General features: G+C 42.0%; 1 protein-coding gene across 1 annotated transcript in view; it reads left to right on the plus strand.

Moving 5' to 3' along the window:
* PGM5 (phosphoglucomutase 5) overlaps positions 1 to 27250 on the plus strand; it is a 179269-nt gene that overhangs the window by 18681 nt on the left and 133338 nt on the right. The window contains exons 2-6 of the mRNA XM_047097450.1: positions 1497 to 1659; positions 7848 to 7994; positions 11449 to 11574; positions 15842 to 16032; positions 16636 to 16790. Coding sequence (XP_046953406.1) covers positions 1497 to 1659; positions 7848 to 7994; positions 11449 to 11574; positions 15842 to 16032; positions 16636 to 16790 — 782 coding nt within the window. The remainder of the gene's footprint in view (positions 1 to 1496; positions 1660 to 7847; positions 7995 to 11448; positions 11575 to 15841; positions 16033 to 16635; positions 16791 to 27250) is intronic.

Consider the following 27250-nt stretch of genomic DNA (forward strand, 5'->3'; position numbering starts at 1 on the left):
ATCACCTGTAGAGCTTTAAAGACTATGAAACCTTGACCTACTCCTAGATAGGCCAGTATAATTAGTCTGAGATGCCGTCTGAATATTGGTAACTTGAAGGCTTCCTTAGGGATTCTGAATTGTAGTAACATTTGAGAACCACGGGATTAGATGACATTGGTCTCTATTTTAAGACAAAGCATACCGAGTAATACTCTGTAGGGCTATGTGGCTTTCTTTTTTAAAATTCAGCTTAGTAGCTACAGAAAGACTCTGGCCACACCCATGGATGACTTCCAGATCTCTGCCTAGCATGGCCAGATAGTTTCTCCAGTGTCCCAACACACACTGTCAGTGGCAGAAATAAAATTCTTGCCTTCATAAGAGTGGTTGTTCTGAGTGCATTCAAATACACCTGCTGACGACAAGGCTATAGGAAGCCAGGACTCTTCTGTATGAATTTGTGCTCAGGCAGAGAGAAGAAGGGGATGAAGCAGAGAAAACCTACATTTCTTTTTTCTTATAATTTCTAGCATGTTCATGTGCAGAGTTTCTAAGCCAGTAACAAACTAAGAACCTCTTGTGTAGAGGAACCTTCATGAAGGTTCTAAGGTTCTAAGAACCTTCATGCTAACCCTTTGGTCATCAGAACTGGAGGGGCACATGTACCCCAATGTTTATAGCAGCTCTTTCAACAATAGCCAAATTATGGAAAGAGCCCAAATGTCCATCAGCTGACGAATGGATAAAGAGATGTGTGTGTGTGTGTGTGTGTGTGTATGTATGTACATATATATATATATATATATATATGAAATATATAAAAATGGAATATATATATATAAAATATATAAAATGGAATACTACTTGGCAATGAGAAAGAATGAAATCCTGCCATTTGCAACAATGTGAAGGAACTGGAAGGTATTATGCTAAGTGAAATAATTCAGAGAAAGACAGATATCATGTTTTCACTCATATGTGGAACTTGAGAAGCTTAATGGAGGACCATGGGGGAAGAGAAGGGGAAAAAACAGTTTCAAACAGAGAGGGAAGCAAACTATAAGAGACTCTTGAATGCAGAGAACAAACTAAGCACTGATGGTGGGGGCGGGAGAGGGGAAAGTGGATGATGGGCATTGAGGAGGGCATTTGTTGGGATGAGCACTGGGTGTTGTATGTAAACGATGAACCATGGGAATCTACCCCCCAAACCAAGAGCACATTGTATACACTGTATGTTAGCTGACTTGACAATAATTTCAAACTACTAAAAATCAATGGGGCAGGTCCAATTTACAGCTTAATAGTTGGCTGCTACATGTGGGTGCCCCAACTGGTATTGGAGATACTGGGCAGGAGGCAATGCCAGAGCTCTCCTTTACCCCTTAACCCAAAGCCCACTCTATGCCTTTTGCAAGTGATTGACTGTGTGTTAACAGAGCCTAGGGGCACTTCCCATTGAAATGCCTTTGATCCCGTGTAACTGGATTGATTTTTTTCCTTGGCTGATCTAGATTGGACGACTGATTATTGGACAGAATGGCATCTTGTCGACACCTGCTGTTTCCTGCATTATCAGAAAGATCAAGGCCGCCGGTGGAATCATTCTAACAGCCAGCCACTGCCCTGGGGGACCAGCTGGAGAGTTTGGAGTGAAGTTCAATGTTGCCAATGGAGGTATGTAGTTTAGAGGATACCTTAATCTTCACGGTTTCTGTCCTCTTAGGTTATTGTAGTCTTACAATGACTCTCTGATGGTAGACGAGCAAGGTGGAGAGGAAGTGGCTCAGAAAGTTCCAGTGAGGGGTCTGTCTTAGGGTTCTCCAGAGGAACAGAACCAGTAGGCTGTAAAGAGATTTATTATAAGGAATTGCCTGGGTTCCCGTTCAACATGGCAACGTAGGAATATCTGGTACTCACCTCCTCCCATGGACACACCGAATCTACAGATATATGGAACAATTTTCTCTGAAAAAAACAAAAACAAAAACCTAAAAACTAGCACAGCAACCCCTTTCCATAGGGCAAGTGAGAGGGAAACCACTTCGAAGTGGGTTGAAGAGGCTGGGACACAAACCCACCACCGGTGAAATGATCCACCCTCTGGAGAGAACAGAAAACCTAGAGAGTCTCCCCAAGAAAGGGAGGGTTCGTACTCTACATTGGGCACCCCACCTTTTAAGACTGGTACCCGAGAGATGCGCCCCCCCAAAACATCTGGCTTTGAAGACCAACTGGCTCGCGCCCTCAACCTGAGGACTATGACAAACTGAGGGATGGCTCTTAAAGGGCCTACCTACAGCCACACCTGCCCCGGACCCAGCGAGGGAGTTAGCTCACATGATTATGGAGGCTGACAAGTCCAGAGACTGTAGACCCAGGAGAGCGATGGCAGAGTTCTAGTCTGAGTCCCAAGGCCTGAAAAACAGCACAACTGATGGTGGAAGTTCCAGTCCGAGACCAGGTTCAGGTTCAAAGGCAGGAGAGAACCACTGTCTCAGCTTGAAGCCAGACAGGGAGAGTGACTTCTCCCTTACTCAGCCTCTTGTTCTGTCCAGGCTCTCAGTGGGCTCTCAGATGAGGCCACCGGTAGTGGGCACTTTACACAGTCTCCTGGATGCTAATCTCTTCTAGAAACCCCCTTACAGACACACCCGGGATAAGGTTTCACCAAATATCTGGGCACTGTGGGGCTCAGTCAGGTTGACATATAAAACTAACCCCACAACGCTTGAGGTGGCCTAATGAGATCTCGAACCTATTTGGTGTTTTGCGCCTCTGTGCTTCTTAGCACAGTCAAATGGTTGAATAATTGGTGCTTATCTGATGTGGAAGGGGTCTGGATTAAAAAAAGAATTTTTTTAATGTTTATTTATTTTTGAGAGAGACAGAGTGTGAGTGGGGGAGGGGAAGAGAGAAAGGGAGACAGAATCCGGAGCAGGCTCCAGGCTCTGAGCTGTCAGCACAGAGCCCAACGTGGGGCTCGAACCCACAAGTCACGAGATCATGACCTGAGCCAAAGTCGGATGCTCAACCAACTGAGCCACCCATGCACCCCTAGAAGGGCTCTGGAGTTTAAAGTAGGAACTTACTCTAAGTCATTTAGACCATTCCTGTTATTTGGCAGATGAACAAATCAAATCCCCAAGAGGCTCTTGTTCAAGTTCACATGGCTGCTCAAAGCCAGACAAATGAGTTTTTAACATAACTCATAGACTTCCTCTTTCCTATAGCGTTGACTTTGTCTCACTGAAATGCTTATGATCGTTCCACTTTTTTCTTATATTAACAGAAATTTATAGTTTGGAGGTCTTTGTGGGGTGGTTTATATATATAGGGGTGAATTAGAAGAACAATTTTAATTTTTTTTAATGTTTATTTATTATTGAGAGACAGAGACACAGAGCATGATCAAGGGAGGGGCAGAGAGAGGGGGAGACACAGAATCCGAAGCAGGCTCCACGCTCCGAGCTGTCAGCACAGAGCCCGATGTGGGGCTCAAACCCACAAACTGTGAGATCAGGACCTGAGCCAGTCGGTCGCCTAACCAACTGAGCCACCCAGGCGCCCCGAAACACAATTTTAAACACATATTAAGTTAAGGAGAATAATAAATGGGTAGCTTGTGTCCATTATTTGTTTTTCCATTTTGTGCTTTTTTTTCCCCTAAAAGATCTTGAGGTAAATTAGAGCATGAAGACATTTTACACCTAGATATTTCTGAATACATCTCTTCAAAAGAAAGACCTATTCCTACATAACTACATTATCAGGCCTAACAAAAATAACACTAATTCCCTAACATCCTCTAAAACCTAATCTATATTGAAATTTTTCCAGTTGCCTCCAAAATGTTATTTATAGCTGTTTCATCCCAGAACAGGATTCATCCCAGAACAGGATTCATCCCAGAACCATGCCTTCCATCTGCTCGTCAAGTCTCTAAATTTTAGTCTTGAACCCTGAGTCTGCTATTATAGGTGGGTAGGAGCTGATTTTTAACCAACAGCAGTTACTTTTATGAATCTGAAGGCAATATTTATTATTTCCCCCTCCCTACAGCCATTTGGGACATTATCCAAGCAAAGGAACTTCACTCCCATCAAGTGTTAAAAAAAAAAAAAAAAAAAAAAAAGACCCGCAAAACACCTTACAAAGTGTCCCGTGATGGGAGAAGCTCTCCTTCATTAAAAATCACACCTAGGACCACATCTAGTCTTGCAACAGGTACTGAGAATTTCAGGAAAAAACAGGCAGTATTCAGGTATTTTATATGCTGTTAACGCAAGAAATCGAATGGGCTCAGAAAATGGGAGTTTGCAGAGAAATACGATATGTAAGTTGCCAAACTAAATAATGGATTTCAAGTAAGCATTTGGAATTTATGTTTGGTTTCATATCTTGTAAGAACACCTCAGTCATCTCGATGACATCCTGTGTGGCATAAAGGGAGAAGATATTATTTAAATACCCATTTTGTAGACTAAATTACAGGAGGAAGTGAGACCTACTCAGCCATAGAGGGAGGGGATTGAGTTTATCATTTAGCCTTTGACTCTATTGAAAGTCCCTCTCTTACACTTAATTCTTCATGTTTCCATGCCTTGGCATCATTAACGAAGCTCACATTCCTGATGGCATAGAGAGATTCAGTTGGTTTCTTCCCACTGAAAGTAGAATGAATTTTACCATAAGTTCTTTTTCGGGAGAAGCATTCACCTCTTTTCATTGTGTGCCATACAGATACATTTTATGGAATTAGTAGGCACGTTCAGGGAAGTGGGACGCATCTGGAACTATGTTGTTTTTATTTTATTTTATTTTATTTTACTTTATTTTATTTTATTTTATTTTATTTTATCTTATTTTATTTTATCTTATTTTATCTTCTTATTTTATCTTATCTTATTTTGTGTTTATTTATTTATTTTGAGAGACAGAGTATAAGCAGCAGGAAGGGCGGAGAGAGAGAACCCCGAGGAGGCTCCGTGCTCAGTGCAGAGCCCAACGCAGGGCTTGAACTCATGATGGGGAGGGAGATCATGACCTGAGCCGAAATCAAGAGTCTGACGCTTAACTAACTGAACCCCCCAGGCGTCCCTGGAACTATGTTGCTTTTAAAATGGATTTAGAGCACAGGACCATTGTGAGCATGTTTTTAAGTATAGGGGAAGATGCTAGAGGGGAAATGGAATCAGCAATAAAAATACTGGATGTTTTTTGAATCTTACAATGTGCCGGGCACCATAGTCCGACCTTTATTTACATGCATTGTCTCCCTTAATCCTCCTAACAGCCCGATGAAGTGACTGAGGAATAAAATGGTTTCAAAAACTTAACGCCATGTCACAGAATCAGTAAGCTGTGGCGCTCAATCAGAGCCTAGATTCGGAGAAGAGGGCAGAACATTTGAATAAGAAGGCAAGGAAATGGGGAAGGAAGCAACTCTGAGGGGTGCAGAATGGAAGTCTGGGGAAATAGTTCCTAGATCTATGCAAAAAGAAAGTAAGAAGAAAGGTTGCCTGCTCAGATCATGGGACAAGGATAAAGAAGGGACTTGGAACATATTTTGTAAAAGGTACTCTGGAAAATTTGTTGAGAATTCATAGGAAGTTGTGCAGTGAAGCAGCCTCATTCTTAGGGGCAAGCAGTCGGTGTTATTTTGTAACCGCCCCCAGCAATGTGTGGGAGTCTGGGAATGGCAGCAGTGGGGGAAGGTGATGGCAATGTCCCAGGGTTGGGGAATGGCAGCGTGGGCTTGGCACGGCCTTGGGGGGGCTTGTACTCATTACGGATGTCTGAGCTGCCATCGGACTATTAGGATTCAAAATCCAGCCTCTGTTAATTACCAGTGATGGGACCTTGGTTAAGGGTCTCCTCACTTCTTCAAATTTCAGTTTCCCCATTTGGAAAATGAGGATAATAAGAATTCTTCCTTCATCTGCTTTTTGTGAGTGCCCAATTCCATATAAAGTGTGAAATGCGGTGTATGTAAGTTTCAGTAAAGGTTGGCTCATGTTATTATGCTGACAAAGGTATGGCTCAAATGGTGGACCAGAGGGTCTTGCCTGGGATAAGAGACCACGGAAACTAGAATGCACCACTAGCCTGTGATTAATCAGGTGATGACGAGCATTAGTATAGGAATGAGCAGGTTCAGCAGAGGTACAGAGTAGGGTGGCTGGCAGATAAGGAATTTATGGGCTGAGGACAACCAAATTTGATATTTTTGAAAGGATTTCAAGCGACAACAATACTTCAGGTATGACTCTGCCAGCCATTGGCTAAAATGAAGAGGAAAAGTCATCGGAGTAGATGACGTCAAGGAACTTGGAAGTTGTCAGCGGCTACAGAGGTTGCTGATGAACTGTGAGGGTAACAATGTGAGTGTCTGATAGGCATCATAGAAAACCAACATTCTAGAAGCCGTTTTCCTTTTGGAAACAGGTGTGCTTTGTCATTAAAATTCGGACTGTTTAAAAGTGAGGGACAGAGCTGGCTATTGTATTAGACAGTGTAGCTCTAAGGATTAGGATAGAAAAGAAATTATTTCTAGATTTCTCTTCAGTTGAAAGTTACAATATAGTTGGGTAATTCATACACAACTCATCTATTGTCTATCGTTTATATTTTAGATCTCAGTGTACTCATTTGATTTCCCAAACTTGTTGCAAAAAATCTAAAGTGACTTGCATTGAGATGTAAAAATTAAAAAGAAAAGAAAAACAGAAAGAGGATGAATTGTTGATTTTCTATTCATTTAAAGTGTATCACAACCTAATTGTCCTTTTGATCTTGTAAGGAAACGGATCAAATATTTTTTGTTTAAACCTCATTTCATTTATTTAAAAGTTTTTTTTAATTTTTTAAATGTTTTATTTATTTATTTATTTATTTATTTATTTATTTATTTATTTATTTTTGAAGGAGAGAGAGAGACAGAGCATGAGCAGGGGAGGGGCAGAGAGAGAGGGAGACACAGAATCCGAAGCAGGCTCCAGGCTCCAAGCTGTCAGCACAGAGCTCGATGCGGGGCTCGAACCCACGAACTGTGAGATCATGACCTGAACTGAAGTCGGACGCTTAACCGACTGAGCCACCCAGGCGCCCCTATTTAAAAAAGTTTTTAACTTTATTTATTTATTTTGAGAGAGGCAGAGTGAGTGGGGGAGGGGCAGAGAAAGAGGGAGACCGAGAATCCCAAGCACAGGCTATGCTGCCGGTGCAGAGCCCGGTGCGGGGCTCAAACCCACAAAACCGTGAGATCGTGACCTGAGCCGAAACCAAGAGTCAGAAGCTTAACCGACTGAGCCACCCAGGCACCCCGCTTTAACCTCCTTTTAAGAACTTGGAAGTCACTAGAGAGCGTGAGTTGGGGGAAATAGTTGACCCTGTAAGCTGCCTCAACAAGGCAGCAGACCTGGGAGTAGAAGCCATACTTTCTTTCTCTAGATGCACTTAGGAGGCTGCAGTTTAAATCTGGGATCCCTCACTTGTGTCAAGTGCATATCCCATTGATGTCTCATATCCTGAATAAAGCAGATTACATAACCGGGTCTCCCTAGCAGGTGTGAAACTATTTTTAGGGAAGTTGTATCATTACTCAGAAGCGGATTCAGACAAACAAACATGTGGGTTATTAGCCTATGTAGAACAGGTGAGGCTGACCAAATTTCCTCCATCATGGATGAATACAGCATAAGGAATACAGAGGCTAACCGAACTGTGAACTGTTTGTCCACTGTTTGGAGAACAAATGCACCTTTCTTTTGCTTGGCGGTGAAGGAGATGACATATCTCTGATCGAAACTGCAGACACCTTTTAAAAAATTTCTTTTGGGTGATGCGCTATTTTCACGTGTTAGGTCCTGCCCCAGATGTGGTCTCCGACAAAATCTATCAGATCAGCAAGACAATTGAGGAGTACGCCATATGTCCTGATCTTCGAATCGACCTATCTCGGCTTGGAAGACAAGAATTTGACCTGGAGAACAAATTCAAGCCATTCAGAGGTAATAGATTATATTTTGAAAAAGAATAGCTCCGTGAATGGGGGTGACTCTATCTTCTGCAGGGGAGGGCACACATTAAAGCGTTTGGATTGTCCATTTGGGGATTGATTTTTGAGAAATAGATGTACCACGACTGTGGTGCACCGAGAAGTCAGAGCAGCCAAGATCTTCAGAACTGGCAACTTTCGAAAATGACTTTCTAAACCCAAGATCACTTTCAGTAGAGGAAAAATGTCATGGCTGACTCCGTCATAGCGTTCCAAGGATAGTCTGTGAATTGCCAAAACATGTCTTTGCTTTTCTAATCAATTAAGGCGAAGATGCTGGAATGCCTTAAACAGTTGAGGAGAGACTCAACAAGGTAGTGGGGTTCTTAAAATGGCCCATGGAAGGTAGGCATTTCTTTTCCAAGCCAGAACCATGCCATTCAACTTGATTTAATGCACAAGTAGTCACCTATTCTATAGCAAGTACTGTGTTAGGAGATTTTACAAAGGAACTCAGTAAGTACTGAATGGAGTTAGGCAAAGAACAGAATGAAATTGCCCCAAATATCCTATACCGTAGAGTGACTAAAACTTCTGGAGTACTCAGATTATAACCTTTAAATCTGTGGGTTAATATTGAACCGTATAATACCATCAGTATCATATATACGCATATTATTATTCCCCTCTCTTTTATCTTACTGCTTTTGCCTAGAAGGCATACAATTAGCGATAAAGCCAACTATTTACTCCTTTAGTGCCCTGTAAGCTTGACTACAGTTTGTGTTAAGGTGTTGTCTTTAGCTGACTTAGCTAAAAGGATGAAATGCCTGGCTGACAGGCACATGGCATTTGTGGGACAGAGAAAACCTTGAAATGGACTGTTGCGGGGTCACACTGTTAAGCTAACACGACTGCCTTTTTCTTGAAGGATTTTGAGTCCATTGCTTGCCTAGCCAATCGGCAGACATTGACTGAAAGCCACGTGATACTGGAAGCCATGTGCCTCCTTTTGTAAATCTAGCTGGGAGCGTGCACACGCACACACAGATGCGCACGCGATGTCTTGACAACTATCGACAAGAGACGTATTACGTGAAACAAAATGACTTAAACATGCTTGCGTACATACATTTGGGAAAACTGGACAAGGAAGTGACTGGGAAAAACCAGGCGTTACCATCAGGAAGCAGTTGTTATTGATTTATTGATTTTTGGTTCCTTCACGATTTTTATGGTTGTTCCAGAGACCCCCGTGTCTTTGGTGAGCTCAGAGTCAGGCAGTTGCTGCAGCCCCATTGCTAGTGTGCTGAGTTTTCTCAAATGCTCCGGATACCAGGAGGTGGGCAGAAGAATTCCTCGGCTTCCAGGAAGAATTTGGGGATGAGTGTTTGGGATGATCTATGTGCTGTGTTCTTGCTGCTTTAAATGTTGAGCAAGGCTTGAGTTAATTGGAAACACGTTCATTCCTTGGCATTTCCCCTTAAAGGGTCAAGAGCATGAACTACTTGACGCGAACTTTCAGTTTTCACTGAATTCTACTTCCTTGTTTTTTACATTTCTGTTTACCATGTGTTATCTGCTATGAATACCAAGTATATTTAGGCAAGCGGTTCAAGAATTAAAGAACCGGAATGAAACTGCCAAAAATATTCTCGTATCTTATAGAGTGAGTAAGACTTCTAACGTATTTAGGACATAACCTTTTGTTTTATAAATTATTATTATTTTTATCGTGGTAGAATATACATAACGTAAACTTTTCCATCTTAACCATTTTTAGGTCTACATTTCATATAAATCCTTGATTTATTGTACAAATTAATATCCCCCTCATGTCAAAAGATTAGTCATTGCTTTATTAATTACTTAGTTTATCGTATACTTGATATCCCCCTCATGTCAAAGGATTACTTAAAAATTTTTTTTTAATGTTTTTATTTATTTTTGAGACAGAGACAGAACATGAGCAGCGGAGGGGCAGAGAGAGAGGGAGACACAGAATCCAAAGAAGGCTCCAGGCTCCGAGCTGTCAGCACAGAGCCCGACGCAGGACTCGAACTCACGGAGCGTGAGATCATGACCTGAGCTGAAGTCAGACGCTTAACCAACTGAGCCACCCGGGCGCCCCAAAGGATTACTTTTTAGTGAACACAAACCATTTTGTGTTCATTAAAAACTAATTACAGTATATATGAATGGGCACGCATACTACATTGATTTAAGTGCAAGGAAAAATATTTTTAGATTTGTATTTGACAAGATGATGAGACAGTTTCATATAGAATATTAAAATTCCATCCATTAGGGGTGCCTGGGTGGCTCATTCAGTTGAGCATCTGACTTCGGCTCAGGCCACGATGTCACAGTTTGTGAGTTCGAGCCCCACGTTGGGCTTGCTGCTCTCAGCACAGAGCCCACTTCAGATCTTCTGTTCCCCTCTCTCTCTGTCCCTGCCCTGCATGCACTCACTATCTCTCTCGAAAATAAATAAAACACTAAAAAATATTTTTAAATTCTATCCATTAAATGTTATGCCTGGATTTACTGAAAATTATTAAAGACGGATTGATAATATCTTACCAGGTTTAATATTTCAGAATTTGAAAAATTTGAAAGACAACATCCATACATGTCAACATAAGTATGAGTTTAAAAGCAGGGCTTATGGACAAATTTTAGTGCCTAAAGAGTCAAATATTTACTATTCTAGGGAAAGTATTTTCTCAGTATTAATTACATGCTGATGGCCAAGTCTGAAAAATGTAATGTGTTTTGGGTTTTGTGTATCTGTCAAATAACTGGAAAAGACTAGTTTTGGATTTCTGGTCATCGGGTGGTAACAGACATTGAAGAACATTCGTGTTTAACGAGGATTTCTAAGTATCTGGCATTGACCCTGAAATTGGGACTGGACTGGGCACACGAGAGACTTCGCACAGACTCAAGAATATATCCTTCATCCCCAATTCCAACCCTGGATTTGGTGGTCACAAAGGCATTTAGAAAATAGGGATCACTGAAGTCACTCCTTGATTTGTTCCAAGCCTGCTGAGTCATTGTTTGGCTAACCCCCACAGGAGAGGAACAGGGTGTGCCCAGGTGCCTCTTAGCATTGGGGTGTGTGCATTTTTTGGGGAGGAGGTGTTAGAAGGATGGTGGGTTAAGAGGGCGTAGTTTTTATCCGAACGACTTTATTTTGTGGTTGATTTTTCATGTGCAAAGAAGGACGTATAACTTGTACTATTTATACCCGATAATGGCCTGAAAAGTGTGTAGGATCTTGATTGTGCCTTAATTTGTGACTTAGCCTACAAATGGGCACTTGGCTTCCCACATGATGTGTAGGGTTCTGATGGAACTGTGATCGGAACTTCATGCTTTTAGGGTAGTGGTTCTTCTTTTCGTTCCCAAGTATACTTCATGGGTATGGTCATTGACGTTTCCTTTTGCTTTTCTATCCTTAGTGGAGATAGTGGACCCAGTAGATATCTATCTCAACCTCCTCCGGACCATCTTTGACTTTAATGCCATCAAGAGTTTGCTGACAGGGCCCGGCCAACTGAAGATCCGAGTTGATGCGATGCACGGAGGTAAGTTCGTGGTCTTCTCCCAATTGGTGGCCAAGAAATGTTGAAGAGGCCTCTACCCATGTTGGGTTTCTGAGATTATGAGGAAGATTGGGTTCATGGATATTCACACAATGTGTGTGTGTTCAGATACACTAATTATATCATCATTTTGGTAAGATTGGTGTCCAGTGTCTACACTATCATAACTCTTAATCCCCATACTCTCCCAGGATCTATATCTTCTCACTTCATGTTCCTGGAGATCTCTGATGTACTCCCCTCTGCACTGGTTGCTCTCTTGAGTTGTTGTTGTCCTTATCATCATTCTAGTAATTCTCTTTACCCCTTTCTCATGTTGACTCTCCTTATGTCCACATCCTTTGTCTTCCATTTTTGTGATTTACCTCCTTGTTTTGGAGGAACAGATTCTTCAGGAGCTCGGAGAGAAACCTGATGGGAGCTGAATGTGTTGAGTCATTGCATATCTGAAAATACCTTTTTTTTCCTTCTTGTTCTCAAGGGATATTTATTTGTCTAGATATAGAAATTTAAGATGGATATTACTTTCCTTCAGAAGTTTGAGGGCATTGCTCCATTGCCTTATAGCCAATTGTATTGAATTTGAGAAATCTGATGCTATTCTGATTTTTAATCCAGGTATGAAATCTTTGCTTTTTCTTCTCTGGAGGCTTTTAGGGTCTTTGGCTTATCATTACTGTTCCTACCTTTTGTACTGATGGGTCTTAATGTGGGACGATTTTCTTCTATTGTGCTGGGTACTTGGGAGATCCTCTTAATCTGGAAACTTGTATCCTTTAATTCTGGAACATTTTCTTAAATTACTTCTTGAGCGATTTCCTCTATTATTTTCTCTTTCCTTTCCTTCCAGAATGGCTATTGTTTAGGTATTAGACCTAAGGGACTGATTCTTTAGTGTTCCTATTCTCTCCTCTACACCTCCCCTGCCACCCCTATTTTCCTTTTCTTTGTTTTGTGCTACTTTCTGGGAGATTTCCTCAACTTTTTTTCTAAGCCCTCCCATTAAGTTTTTCAGTTCCACTATCATATTTCTAATTTCCAAAAACTGTTTTTTCATTTCCAAATAATCTCTTTTAAAAAATAGTGGGCCTGTTCATGTTTCATGAGTGCCATATTTTTTAAATGTCAGGTTTACTGATTTATATGTGGTAAAACTGACATCTTTTAGGCATACAGTTTGATGAAGTTTGACAAAAATATATAGTCATGTGATGACTATGACATTCAAGATATAGAGAATTTCCCCCACTCTAGAAAATTACCTTGTGGCACTTTGTAATCACACCCCTTATCCTAACCCATAGCTCCTAGAAATCACTCATCTGCTTTTGCCCCTATAATTTTGCCTTTTACAGAAAGCCATGTAAATGGAAGCACAAAATATATACCCCTTTATTTTAGGCTTCTTTCACGCATGTAAAGTTTTGGAGACGGATTCGTGGTGTTGTATATATCAGGAGTGGTTCCTTGTTACCAATGAGTAGGATTCCACTGTATGGATGAACCACAGTTTGTTTATTTATTCACCAGGTGATATAGTTAGGGTTATTTCTAGGGTTTGGCTTCTACAAAGTTCCTATCAACATTTGTGAACACGTCTTTATGTGTTACTTGATTTCATTTGTCTTAGATCTGAGATTTCTGAGTCATAGGACAAGTGCATATTTCTCTTTATAAGAAACCGCCAAACTGTTACCCAAAGTGGCTGTGCCATTTGCACCACCATCAGTGTATGAGGGCTTCACTTTTTCCATGTCCTCACTTGGTATTCTCAGTCTTTTTAATTTTAGCCATTTTATCATATCTTATTAATCTCTGTTAAAATATTGCTGGTATATATTTAAAAATTTTTCTTCTCCTTATAGTTTCTGTTTCCTCCGGGTTGTTCTTTATGCTTTTTGTTTTGGTCTCATGTTAATTGCATTTTCCAAAAGTTTGGTGATCCTTGGCTGTCTGGCATGTTTAAGAATGAGGCACTAAAATTTTTATTGGGAGATCGGAGCTCATGTGTGGAGCTCGTCCTCCATGGGCTTTACTCTAAGGTCATTTGTGTGGGCTGTTTAGTTCTTTCTTATTGGGCCAATCATATTCCCCAGAAAAAGATCTTTCAGGTTCTTGTCCTATCATTCATTATCTGGCCTAGAGGGAATACAGCTTCTCTTTCTAAATAGTTTGAATAATGTAGCTGGTTTTGAGCCTCATTGCCTAGGTTGTACTATATGTCCATCTCTGAATCAATCACTGTGGATGGAGGGCATTGATTGGGCACATCTAGGTCACCTTCTCAGCCTTGGGGGAAATGGAATTTAGCCATGTCTGTATTATAAGAACTGAGATGGGGAAAGGATTGGTTCTCCAAAGGAAACCTAAAATGCAAAGTCAAAAGATGTTCACTATTTGACGTTTGCATCTTATCAGTGGAAAATAAATGGAAAGCAATGCTTTACATATATTTCAGCCAACAGGATTGCATGCTGGTCCCCAGATGTGCTGTATGTGTGTGCTCTGGCTCTATTCCCTTGTTTATAATATCATTTCCATTTGGATGACATCCCCAGTCCCCATCTCTATATTCTTTCTTCAAGTCTTCTTGGAAATGCTACCTCCTTCTTGAAACCTTGCCTGTGGTTGTTTCTTCTCCTAAGCCGTTAGATCTAATTATTTCATAAATATACATTGAATAGCACAGTCTTACTATTGCATTCACTCACCTGTCGATTTCACTCATCCCGCCCCTGCTTTAAGAGGCCAGTAATGTAGGGACTGTGTGCTTTGCATCCCTTGAATATGTTGCCTTCCATTCTTTTTTTTTTCTATTATAATTTTTTTTTAAATTTTTTTTTCAACGTTTATTTATTTTTGGGACAGAGAGAGACAGAGCATGAACGGGGGAGGGGCAGAGAGAGAGGGAGACACAGAATCGGAAACAGGCTCCAGGCTCTGAGCCATCAGCCCAGAGCCTGACGCGGGGCTTGAACTCACGGACCGCAAGATCGTGACCTGGCTGAAGTCGGACGCTTAACCGACTGCGCCACCCAGGCGCCCCTTATTATAATTTTTTTTAAAGTTTCTTTATTTCTGAGAGAGAGAGAGAGAGAGAATGAGCGGGGGAGGAGCAGAGAGAGGGAGACACAGAATCCAAAGCAGGCTCCAGGCTCTGAGCTGTCAGCCCAGAGCCTGATGCGGGGCTCGAGCTTGTGAACTGCGAGATCATGACCTGAGCCGAAGTCAGATGCTCAACCGACTGAGCCACCCAGGTGCCCCACTTTTTTTTTTTTAAGTTTTTTTAATTTTTATTTTTGACAGAGGTATAGTGTGAGCATGAGTGGGGGAAGGGCAGAGAGAGAGGGAGACACAGAATCCAAAGCAGGCTCCAGGCTCCGAGCTGTCAGCACAGAGCCCGACACGGGGCTCAAACTCATGAACCGTGAGATCATGAGATGGACTGACGTCGGATGCTTAACTGACTGAGCCACCCAGGCGCCCCAATGGTGCCTTCCATTCTTAACATTGGGATTCCATGGTAGGCACTCCATAAATATGTGTTGAACTGGAAAACACCATCCCTTAGCACTTATTTTGTAAAATATGCTTCGTTTTATATGCTACAGTGGTTTACAGTGTCTAATTATATACTTGACAGAGTCAAAGTGATTGCAGAGACAAAGAACATCATTGGAGCCTTTTAGTGCTTTTGCATATATTTAGCTCAAGTTTTCAGTACATAAAAAGCTGCACACAATGGATCATTATTAAGCAGTTGATTTCTTTCTGGCAACATATTAGAAAAGTTTTGGAGAAAAATATTTTTTTTTTAATTTTTTTTTTTCAACATTTATTTATTTTTGGGACAGAGAGAGACAGAGCATGAACGGGGAAGGGGCAGAGAGAGAGGGAGACACAGAATCGGAAACAGGCTCCAGGCTCTGAGCCATCAGCCCAGAGCCCGACGCGGGGCTCGAACCCACGGACCGCGAGATCGTGACCTGGCCGAAGTCGGACGCTCAACCGACTGCGCCACCCAGGCGCCCCTGGAGAAAAATATTATGTAACTGCCCAGCATAGTCATTGGCACATATTAGGTGCTCAATGAATGTCAGCTGAAGTATTACTCTGTGTTGTGTCTTGAAAAAGCTTGGCGAATTTATTTATTCTGTGCTCTTAAATTGCCCTTCTTGTTTTACCCAGGATAGAAGACATTTGGGCGTTTCTTTAAAGATTTCATATTGCTGCGTGTATCTCTTTTCAGTGATGGGACCCTATGTGAGAAAAGTCCTGTGTGACGAGCTGGGAGCCCCAGCCAATTCTGCAATAAACTGTGTCCCCCTGGAAGATTTCGGGGGGCAGCATCCTGACCCAAACCTGACATACGCAACAACCCTTCTGGAAGCTATGAAAGGAGGGGAATATGGATTTGGAGCGGCATTTGATGCTGATGGGGTAAGTAGGAAAGTTCTCTGCCTGCTGACCCTTTTGCCATGTAATAAGCCCGCCCCTGGAAGCCAGAGAATTCCTGGGGCCGGTTGACATATGGCGCATTTGAACCCTAACTGGGCTCTGCATCTGTTCTTCTGTTTAATGCTCTTCCATATTGCAATTAAATAGCTTTTGCTTTTCTTAGTTCTAGGTTAGCCTTATGCTGTGAAAAAAGGTTATGTCTTAAAAAAAAAATTCATGCAATAAATCTTTCTGTATGGTTGGTTTTGTTGCAAGGGCCGCATGAAGGCAACAGCTATTTCAGCAATAACTCTCGTTCTCCATTGTGTTTTGGGGAAAGTGTGAAATAAAGCACACGGGGGCTACGGAAGCTCAAGGTAATCATCCACAGTTCACCAGGTTGAACACATTCCTAGCTGGCCAAGATCACGGGCCCTCCAGGACTCAGGAATTTAAAAGGTTTCTCATGCCCCCTGTAGCCTCATTCAAGTTGTTTGAGGTTGTTTAAATATAGGAGGGCAGTAAAGAAGCTTGTGCTGCTGGTGGGAACGGGCTGCTAGCAGCAGATGGCTCTGTCTCATCGTTTTCACACATTCTTTCCGACAGGACCGTTATATGATCCTCGGCCAGAATGGCTTCTTTGTGAGCCCTTCTGACTCCCTGGCCATCATTGCTGCCAACCTCTCTTGCATTCCATATTTCCGGCAGATGGGGGTGCGAGGGTTTGGGAGGAGTATGCCCACCAGCACGGCCCTGGACAGGTAAGCAAGGATGTCACCGTGGAAAACGTTACGGTACGCTTCTGACGTCACTGTCCCCTTTGTGGGTAACTGTCCCTCATTCTCCCCTACTCCGGCGGGAACTGATGGAAGTGTGGGAACTTAGAGACGCGTGTAGTGTGCTTGATAGGGACGTGAAGCATCAGGTGGCCTGAACTGGATTCCCGGTTCTGCCGCTGCTTAGCTGCGGGAACTTGACGGATGTATCCGATCCCTGTGTCTCATTCTTTTTTGTCAATCTCTTCTACTTTGGCAATTCCAGTGAGTGCAAAGTATCATTTCCTTTTTTTTTTTTTTTTAATTGAAGTGTAATTAACATATAGTGGTATATTGGTTTCAGGTCCACAATGTGATTCAACGATTATATATATTACTCAGTGCTCATCATAATTAAGTATACTCTCAATCCCCTTCACCCCTTTCACCCATCCCCCCACCTACCTGCCCTCTGGCAACCACCAGTTTGTTCTCTGTTTTTAAGAGTCTGGTTTTTTTTGTTTGTTTGTCTCTCTTTCTCTCTCTCTTTTTTTTGTTTTGTTTCTTAAATTCCACCTATGAGTGAAATCCTATGGTATTTGTTTTTCTTCAATTGACTTATTTCACTTAGCGTTATATCACATTGTATTTAACAGCTGAGGAATATTCCATTTACATATATGCCCTTTCTTCTTTATCCTTTCATCTCTGGAAGGACATTTGGGTTGTTTCTGTATCTTGGCTATCTATTATAAATAATGCTGCAGTAAATAAAGGGGTACACATATCGTTTCAAATTAGTGTTTTCATTTTCTGTGAGTAAACACCCAGTAGTGGAATTACTGGATCATATGGTAATTGTATTTTTAATTTTTTGAGAGCCCTTCTTACCGTTTTCCACGGTATCTGTATTAATTGACATTCCCACCAACAGTGTGCAAGGGTTCCTTTTTCTCCACATCCTCAGCAACACTTGTTATTTCATGTCTTTTTTATTCTAGCCATTCTCATAGATGTGAAGTGACATCTCATTGTGGTTTTGATTTACATTTCCACGATGATCCGTGATGTTGGGCATCTTTTCATGTGTCTGTGGCCATCTGTATGTCTTCTTTGGAAAAATGTCTGTTTAGGTCTTCTGCCCACTTTTTTTTTTAATGTTTATTCATTTTTGAGAAGGAGAAACAGAGTTGAAGCGGGGGAGGGCAGAGAGAGAGAAATAGACAGACAACAGACAGACAGAATCCCAAGCAGGCTTCAGGCTCTGAGCTGTCAGCCCAGAGCCCAATGTGGGGCTCGAACTCGCCAACTGTGAGATCGTGACCTGAGCTGAAGCCGGACGCCTAACTGACTGAGCCACCCGGGTGCCCCTCCTGCCCACTTTTAATTAGATTATTTGTGGGTTTTTTTGTGTGTGTTGAGTTGTGTAAGTTTTTTATATCTTTTGAATATTGACCCCTCATTGTATATATCGTTTGCAAATATCTTCTCCCATTCAGTCCATTGCCTTTTTATTCTGTTACCAGTTGCCTTTGCTGTGCAAGAGCTTTTCTTTGGGTGTAGTCCCAATAGTATAGTTTTGCTTTTGTTTCTCTTGCCTGAGCAGGTGTATGTAGGACACAGTTTAATCCCTATTTGGTTCAGTATCCTCTAGACAAACCAGTCCCCTGTTGCTTCTATCCTAGGAATCTTTGTACCCTTTGACTCCAAGAGCAGCCCTTGTGTCAAGACCCTGGTTGAGTCAGCAGCTTGTTGAGAAGCAGACATTTTAGCAGAGAGAAACCAAAAGCAAGATCTGCTGGGGTGGGGTGGACAGACATCTCTTGAACTGAAGTCACTCTGAGTCTCCAGTCTCCTTGAGTCTTTGCTGTCTGTTCCTACTAGTAGCTGGTTATTTGTGGTTTCATTCTGATGAAGGGTGAGGGGGAAAGCCCTTTGCACAGGCTTCGAGTCAAAAAGATACCGTAGTCCTTAAAACAAAAGCCGCCAATACACATTCACGTCCTGGGAGACTCCTTCCAAGGAGTCCTTCTGCGCTTTGAAATTTTCTCTTTTCTTTTGGTTTAGATTTGCATCATTGTAGTAACTAGTGATGTTGAGCTCATTTTCATATGCTAATTGTATCTGTTTATTTAAAAAATTAGGTTCTCTTTTGTTACTGATTTATAGAAGTTCTTTATAGAGTCTGGATCATGTTTTTTTTTTTTGTCAGATGTATGTATTGCAAATATTTCCTCCGTGCCTGTTGCTTGGCTTTTCATATTTTTAATGGTGCCTTTTGATGAGCTGAAGTTTTGATTTTCTTAAAGTTTATTTATTTAGATTCAAGTCAGTTAACATACAGTGTAGTATTTTTTTCCGGAGTAGGGCCCAGAGATTTTTTGCTTACATACAACACCCAGAGCTCATCCCAACAGGGGCCCTTCTTAATGTCCATCCGCCATTTAGCTCAGAAGTTTTAAATTAAAAAAAAAATTGTTTTTAATGTTTTTTACTTTTGAGAAAGAGAGAGAGACAGAGTGCGAGCAGGGGAGGGTCAGAGAGAGGGAGACACAGAACCCGAAGCAGGCTTCAGGCTGTGAGCTGTCAGCACAGAGCCTGATGCGGGGCTTGAACTCACGAACCGTGAAATCATAACCTGGGCTGAAGTGGGATGCTTAACCAACTGAGCCACCTGGGCGCCCCTTAAATTTTGATGAAGTTTAGTTTATTAATACTTTCTTGTATAGTTAGTTTATACTTTTTGTCCTCTACAAGAAATATTTGCTTACCCGAAGGTCAGAAAGATGTCTTTCCTATGTCTTCTTCTAGAATCATTGTAGTTTTAATCTTCACATTTCAGTCTACGATGATTTTGAATTAATTTTTGTGTGGGTTGAAGGCAGAGGTCAAGGTTAACTTCTCCCCTGTGTCCTGTTGTTTCAGCCTTGCTCATTGAAAAACAATTTTCTTTCCCCTTGGTGCCTTGTTAAAAAAAAAAAAGTTGACCATATCTGTTTGGGTCTGTTTCAGGATTCTCTATTTTGTCTCATTGATCTTTTTGCCTATTCTTATGCCAATATTACACTCTCTTGATTATTAAACTTTTAAAGTAGGTATTGAAATCAGGGGAATCCCCCCAGTATTTTTTCTTCTTGGCCAAATTAGAAAAATGATGTAGCCTTGGTCCTTTGCATTTCTATACCCATTTTATTTTATTTATTTATTTTTAATGTTTTTATTTATTTTTGAGAGAGAGAGAGAGACCGGATATGAGTGGGGGAGGGGCAGAGAGAGAGGGAGGCACAGAATCTGAAGCAGGCTCCAGGCTCTGAGCCGTCAGCACAGAGCCTGACGTGGGGCTCGAAGTCACGAACCGTGAGATCATGACCTGAGCTGAAGTTGGATGCTCAGCCGACTCAGCCAGAAATCAGAAATCAGTCGATTTCTACCAAAGCCTCTTAGGGTTTGAGGAATGGGTAGAATCTATAGAATAATCTGAGAAGAATTGCATTTTACGAATATTGAAATTTCCAGTTCACAAATGTGGTTTATCTCTCTCTTTACTTAGCAGTCTTTAATTTCTCTTACATACTTTATAGTTTAACTTCTCTTATGTATGTTTTATCGTTTACTGTAGAGGTCTCACACTGTTTTTGTTAAATTCATTTCTGAGTAAAATTTTCTATGTTTTGATGCTATTATAAGTGGAAGAGGTTTGTAAGTTTAATTTGCCAGTTGTTTGCTGCTAGCAATTAGAAATACAACTGATTTTTTTGTCACTTGAGCTTGGATTCTTCCACTGGGAAGAGTCTCTTGGATGCCCCCCATTTTACTTCTCTCCCTCAGGGGATATTGATATCAAGCCCATGATGATAATCTAAACTCAGTGCCTAGCAGTACCAAAGAAGAGGGTGTATTATTCCACATTCTTTCCCATTTACCTTTGCTTATATCCTTCCTTAAAGGCGGGGGCGGGGGGGAAAAGGATTCAATAAAACTGTAGAGAACAAGGCAAAATGGAACCATCTTTAAACACTGAGGGCTCAGCGTGTAATTACAGGATCCTGATTGCTATGTAGGTTACTTAATACTATGGGAGTGTATTTGATAATATCACCTTCCACTTATACATAATCTTATAATTTAGAAAGAACTTCCGTACATTTGATTTCACTTGATCTTTGCACAAATTTAGTGGGTAATTGGGTAGGCATTACTCTCGCCATCTTAAAGATGGTGAACCAAGTATCAGAGAGGTGAAGTGACTTGTACACGGTTATACAGCTAATCAGAAAGCGACCCAGGGTTTGAAACTAGGTCTTCTGGTTTGCGATTGCATCTGCCCAGTAACTACTCCTGGATCAAGATGGTCCCTGAGAAACTAGTTCAGAATATTGCCCAACTCTCCTGGGGGATAGCCAGCAACTTCCCAAACCCTGGCCAGGAGAGGCAGGTTTTATTCTAGCAACAAAAACCATGCGCCCTCTTTTCTCCCGGATATATCCCGGTGGTTCTTGATTTCACTTGCTCCCCTCCATCCCCATAAAACTCTGTTTCAGTCAGAAAGCAGAGGCCTTGCTTAGACATTTCACAAAGGGCCCGTTCTGATATGTAAGTGACCATTTAAAAGGATTATTCATGCTTGCTGGTTGGGATCCAGAATTCTGTGGGGCTCTGACGTGGTGATTTGTTTTGGGTATTTGATCTGCTGTGCAGTTCCCAGGTGGATTCTCATGATGGATACTTAATGAGCTCCTTTCTTCTTAGGTGAAATAAATACAGTTTCAAATTTTTGTCTTGGGCAAGGTTTGCCATATAGTTTTTTTTTTTTTTTTAAATGAATAGAATCATTGGAATGTGCCCATAAGTGCCAGGACCAGGAAGAATGACAACTGAGTAGCTGAGACCTATTAAATGATGCACTTGCCTAAACTCTTGGCATTCCAGAATAAGGGGAAGGCCTGGACCCTCGAAACTGATGAATTATTCAGGCCAGATTTCATTGTTCACAGATAATTGTTGTTCCCTGAGGGAAGAGTTTCAATGTCTTTAATTTCTACTCTTCCAGTGTCACTAAAACAAGGATTCCATTGGCCCCGGAATAATACAGTCTCAGCCTTGAAAATGGCATTCTTTTGGGGCGTTGTCATTCTGAATGTGTCTGATTTGTAGCCGCAGATGACTCTCTGTTGCTGAAATCGTTTTGGTTCCAATGATTCGAGAAGTAGAGCACATTCAAAGTATATTTGTGGCCCGAGACCTGTCTCCACCCTATGCAGAAGTATTAAATAAGCTTCAGTGTCATCATCCTTCACTAATATTTACGCAGAGCCCATCTGTGCTTGGGACGGTGCCGAATGCTGTGCAAAACAAGGCAAACACACGCAGACGTGAGCCCTTCTCATCAGAGATATTTACAGCCTCACACAAAGCCAGCATCCTTGAATACACTGCGAGGGATCCAGGACTGAAAAGTGTGTTTTGACTACAAGAGAGGCCATGTAGGGTCCACCCCCCATAAATGTGGTGGTGCAGGGAATTCATCCTCCTCTACCTTCTGTTGGCTATTTGTGCCACCCTTGCTGTTCACCATTTACTCACTTAAAAATTAGTTGTTTTGAGAGAGAGAGAGAGAGAGAGAGAGAGAGGGAGAGGGAGAAAGTGGGGGAGGTACAGAGAGAGGGAGAGAAAATCTTAAGCAGGCTCCCAACTCAGTGCAGTGCCCGATGCGGGGCTTGGTCTCACATCTGTGAGATCGTGACCTGAGCCAAAATCAAGAGTCAGACGCTTAACCGCCTGAGCCACCCAGGCACCCCAAGAATTATTTATAAAGGGCCTTTGGTGTCCTAGACATGGTGCCTTGCCGTGGGGGAGCTTCTAGCCTGACGGAGAAGACAAGCCATAAGAAGGAAAGAAAAAATGTAAATACAAATGGTAACACATGCTCATGGGAAACGCACTTGGCTCGGTAATAATTGGCGGGTAAGGAGAATGCTGTTTAGACGGGAGAGCCAGGCGAGAACTCTCCGAGGAGGTTATGGGTAGGGCCAAAATTAGAAACATGCAGCTTGACCTGGCTGTGATGCTGGCATTAGAGATAGTCCATGATACACGTGAAAATGCTTATTTTTCAGAAGGTAGTCTACAGATATTTGTTGCCAGTCCCCGATCTGAAATATGTACTGTAGCTTTCTCTTGAACGTATTCAGCGGGTTGTTGCAATCCAGACAGTGTTAATCCTGTAAGTATGCAATTATCTCCTCATCTACAACGGTCTTGGTCTTTACTGCCTCCTTTAAATCTGTGCTCTTCTGTTTCTTAGATCAGTCATGATGCACCTCAGTAATGGGAGAGAGAGTGATCTGAGCTAATGCCTAATTATTCAGTCTTCCACACATTGTTTCTGATACAGAACGATGGGAATTATTTTGCTTCAGCAGATAAATATGTGCGAGTCTCTCTTGTATTAAAATAAAAGGAAAAAAAAGGGGGGCGGAAATCCATTTATTACAGGAGCTATTCCCCTGAAACTCTCGAAAACTGATTTCATCAGGGTCAAGGCAGAAAAGAGATGGCGTCCTTGAAAGGGGGATTACTAACGAGAATTTATTAATAGTAAGTTAATAACTTCATGCAGAAGTATGGACAAATTAAGAAAGCAAAAAAAAAAAAAAAAAAAAAAACAAGAAGAGATGAGAGGCTCTCCATGACTCAGGATAGTAGAAAGTTGTTAGTTCTCCCAGGACTGAAGCATCAAAGGGAGGGATGAGGGTAACCGTAGCCTCGTGAGGTCTGGGGTTATGGAAGGTGGGCTATCAGACAGGAACTGAACTTGTCAGAGGGGTAGAAATACCCCACCTTGTCTCTTTTTCCACCCTCCAATCTCCTGCTAATGCCTCCTCTTGACCAAACTCACTGGAAGCAGGAGTGCAATCTGTGGCGTTTAGCCTCCAAAGTAGGGCAGAGATGGCCATCGAATGAAATGGGTCCTCCATTGGACAAATGATGAAAAGATTGTTCAAGGATGAACATGATGAACCCCACCCTATGCCTGGGGTCCAAAAAGGAGGGAAGAGGATGAGCTGGGGAGTTAAGCAAGTAGAGATTACCACAAAGATTGGCCAGTTGGCTGGTTATGCTGGTTACTCTTGCACCCAAAAGTCCAATTTCCCACTGCTATTTTCAGTTTTCACATCTCATATTACTAGGGAGTTTGAGTGTTTCTTCATATGCTTCGGAGGTTTGAGGATTTTCTTTTTATTAATTGCCTGTTCCTGCCCTTTGCTCATTTTTAGAATTTGAGTTCCTCTTTTTTATGGATTTATAGGGGGTCATTACATATTTTAGGTAGTAGATCCTTGTCCGTTTGAAACACTTCTAATTTTCACTTTTTTTCTTCACGCAAAATTTTACCGCTGAGTTCCGTATCCAGTTTTCTGTCAATAGATAGCTGTATTATAGGCAGCTCAAATTTAATGAGTATAAATAGCGGCTTTCCTGATTTTCCCTAAAAATTCTTCTTCTTTTTTTTTTTTTTGTTTACTCTCTGTGTGAATCACCTATCACCCAAATTATAAATCTTGAAATAATTCTAGACTTATACTTCTTCCTTATTCCCAAAATACCATTAGTCATTGAGTTCTGTCAGAAAAGCCACTTAAATGTTTCCTGAACCGTTCTTCTCTGTCCCTACTTCTACCTTGCTAGTTCAGGGTTCTCATAATCTTCTGCTTGAACTATTGCAAAATCCAATGAACTGTTTTCCCCACCTCCAGGCTTCCTTTCCTTCATTCACATTCTGGACCACCCCAATCACAAAGCCATGCGTCTCCTTCCCTGGCTTAAAATCCGTTGGTAGCCCCAAATGACTGCACAAGGAGATCTCATCTCTGGATTCTAAAGCGTGCGTAATTTCCAGATTATGAACATCTCACTCCTGCCTGTATTTTTTTTACCCCACCCCCTAGATGTGTTATGCTGCTTACAGTTCCCCAAATTCGATGACCTCTCACACTGCTGTGCCTTTGCACATGCTGCTGTCTTTCCTTGAGATGTGTTCCCTTCGCTCCACCCCATCCCACTTGGTCCTTCCTTCCTTTTCAAGGCTTGAGTCAGGTAACATAAGTCCACCTTTGGTACTGTGTTCTCTCCACCCCAAAGCAGGGTATAGAACTTGTTCTTCACAGGTGACTTTATCACAGTTGTCACAGGCATTGAAAGCCCATACTTGTCTGTTTTCTGATATCCAGTGAGCCCGCTGAAGGGCAAAAATGTTATCCAGTGCCTGGCACAGAATAGTTCTCAATAAACGCTTCTTAAATGAATGAGGTTCTTTTCCTTTTGGATCGCTTTTATTTGAGAGAAAAAAATAACAGAACTCCACAGATCTAATCACCCAGTTCTCAAAGTTAAGTACTGGAAACTGCCAACACACTTCTGACTTTCGTGCAAGATAAATTCGTTGATGCTATCACCGGGTGGCACAGGGAAGTGTATCTGAACGATAAGAAGAAAATAAACGATATATAATTACACAGCCTTCTTCGGGTGCAATAGAACTGTGCCTGATTTATGGTTTTCATTTACATTTAGGTAAATTTGCAGTGAGCCAGATTTTTAGCAATGATATAAGGGTATCGATTACAACTTCATCAAGGTGAGATCGAAGGAAGCCACCACCTAGCGGTTATTTCCTACCCACTAATTAAAAACTCACCACAGCCTGAAATTAAGCTCAGGATTATTTATTTCTTGCCCGAGCGAGTAGGATGAGCGGTGGATTTTTTTCCTAGGACGTTTAGAGGATGCCTCCTGTTACCTTCCTCTCTGCTTTCTGCGTTCACTTACCGGAAAGGAGGCTGACAATGATTGAAACCTGTTTTTTGGTGTTTCTATGAGTTGATGTCTGGTAAGCACACGATAAGCATGTCTACATTTAGTAGAGGGCGTTTATGAATTGGTTGGCTGAAGGGAGAGGAATACGTTGTTAATAGGTTAAGACCGGAAGCTGCCAGAGCTTCGGGGATGCCGGGTAAACCACGTTTTGTTCAGTTGTTCAGAGCCATCTCTGGTTTCTGCTGTTTGAGTTGGTGAGAAAAACGATTTTGAACCCGAGTTCCAAAATACACAGTCCTCATCACCCTCCCCGGTGAACTGAAAGACAAGCCACTTTTAGGAGTCAGCTCTCTCTTGCTGTCCTTGCAAGGACTCTTGCCCATTCTTCGGCTTCATCTCTAGAAAGGCACGGTCATTGCCAAGGGCATCCTGCGTTGCATCTTCAGCCCTCCCACCGGCTTGGTTCCCTGTGGCCTTTGGCAGGTCACTTTGACTACTGGTGGACTCAGCAAGTGTTGAAAGAAGCCCCCGTTAACCCCTGGCTCGGTGATTGGAGGCTTTAGTCAAAGATCACTTTAAGCAGGGATTTCACTGCCGTCTCGTCTGGACCATACAGCTAAACGCCATGCAGTTGCGTTGCAAGGGGATTATGGAGTCCATGGCCTGCCTTCATCCATACTCTCGATTTTGGTTTTTGGAAGGTGTGTGTGGCTAAATAACCTCATTCCCTTTTTTCCCCCGTGGCTTAAAATATCGATACAATTTTAAAATCAGTCCCATGTATTTCTGCAAAGAGGCATGAAGCAACTATATATCTTCATTACGGTAGTATACATACATCATTATACAGCTATATAAATACGTCAAGGCTCTCGGGACTTATAAATTAAAATCGATGAGTTTTATTTTATGTGAATTATACCTTGATAAAACTGATTAAAAAAATACTCAAGCCCTAGTTATTTCAAAACGAAACAAAGCACTGCCCTTGGCTCTTCCTTTACAATTGGGGTCAGAAGTCAACTGTACTTCGCGACATCGAAGCCGGTGTTTGCCCTCCTGGCCGGGTTCACGTGACTCAGTGGCCTCGGGAATCTCTGTCCACTGCTTTTCTCTCTGTGGCGAGCCAGAATATCAATGTGCTACCCGCAGTTCTTGTCTCCTTTGGAAAAGACTTAACTCACGTTTAGAGTCGGAGGCTCTAAGATTTCCAGGTCATCGTTCAAACTTATTGGCATAAGATACACGTAAGGAAGATGGGATAGCCCAGCATCATTCCGTGCCAAATGCTTTGCCAAAGCTGCCAAAGAAGCCTGACAGTTGGCAACGACTTTAAATGAACGGGGATAATGATACATCATCCTAGGCCTGAAGACTCTTGTGGAGTTCACGCGCATGTACTTTTCGTACGGGCTTTATATCTTGAAATGGATTTTGTAACGCTAACCAGAAAACGCAGCGAGTTTTTTTTTTTTTTAATTTTTTTTTTCAACGTTTATTTATTTTTGGGACAGAGAGAGACAGAGCATGAACAGGGGAGGGGCAGAGAGAGAGGGAGACACAGAATCGGAAACAGGCTCCAGGCTCTGAGCCATCAGCCCAGAGCCTGACGCGGGGCTCGAACTCACAGACCGCGAGATCGTGACCTG

Source organism: Lynx rufus, unplaced genomic scaffold (genome assembly GCF_022079265.1).
Source record: "Lynx rufus isolate CCGP_SWC_20201006 ecotype Redwood Valley unplaced genomic scaffold, mLynRuf1.p SCAF_10, whole genome shotgun sequence".
NCBI classification, from domain to species: domain Eukaryota; kingdom Metazoa; phylum Chordata; class Mammalia; order Carnivora; family Felidae; genus Lynx; species Lynx rufus.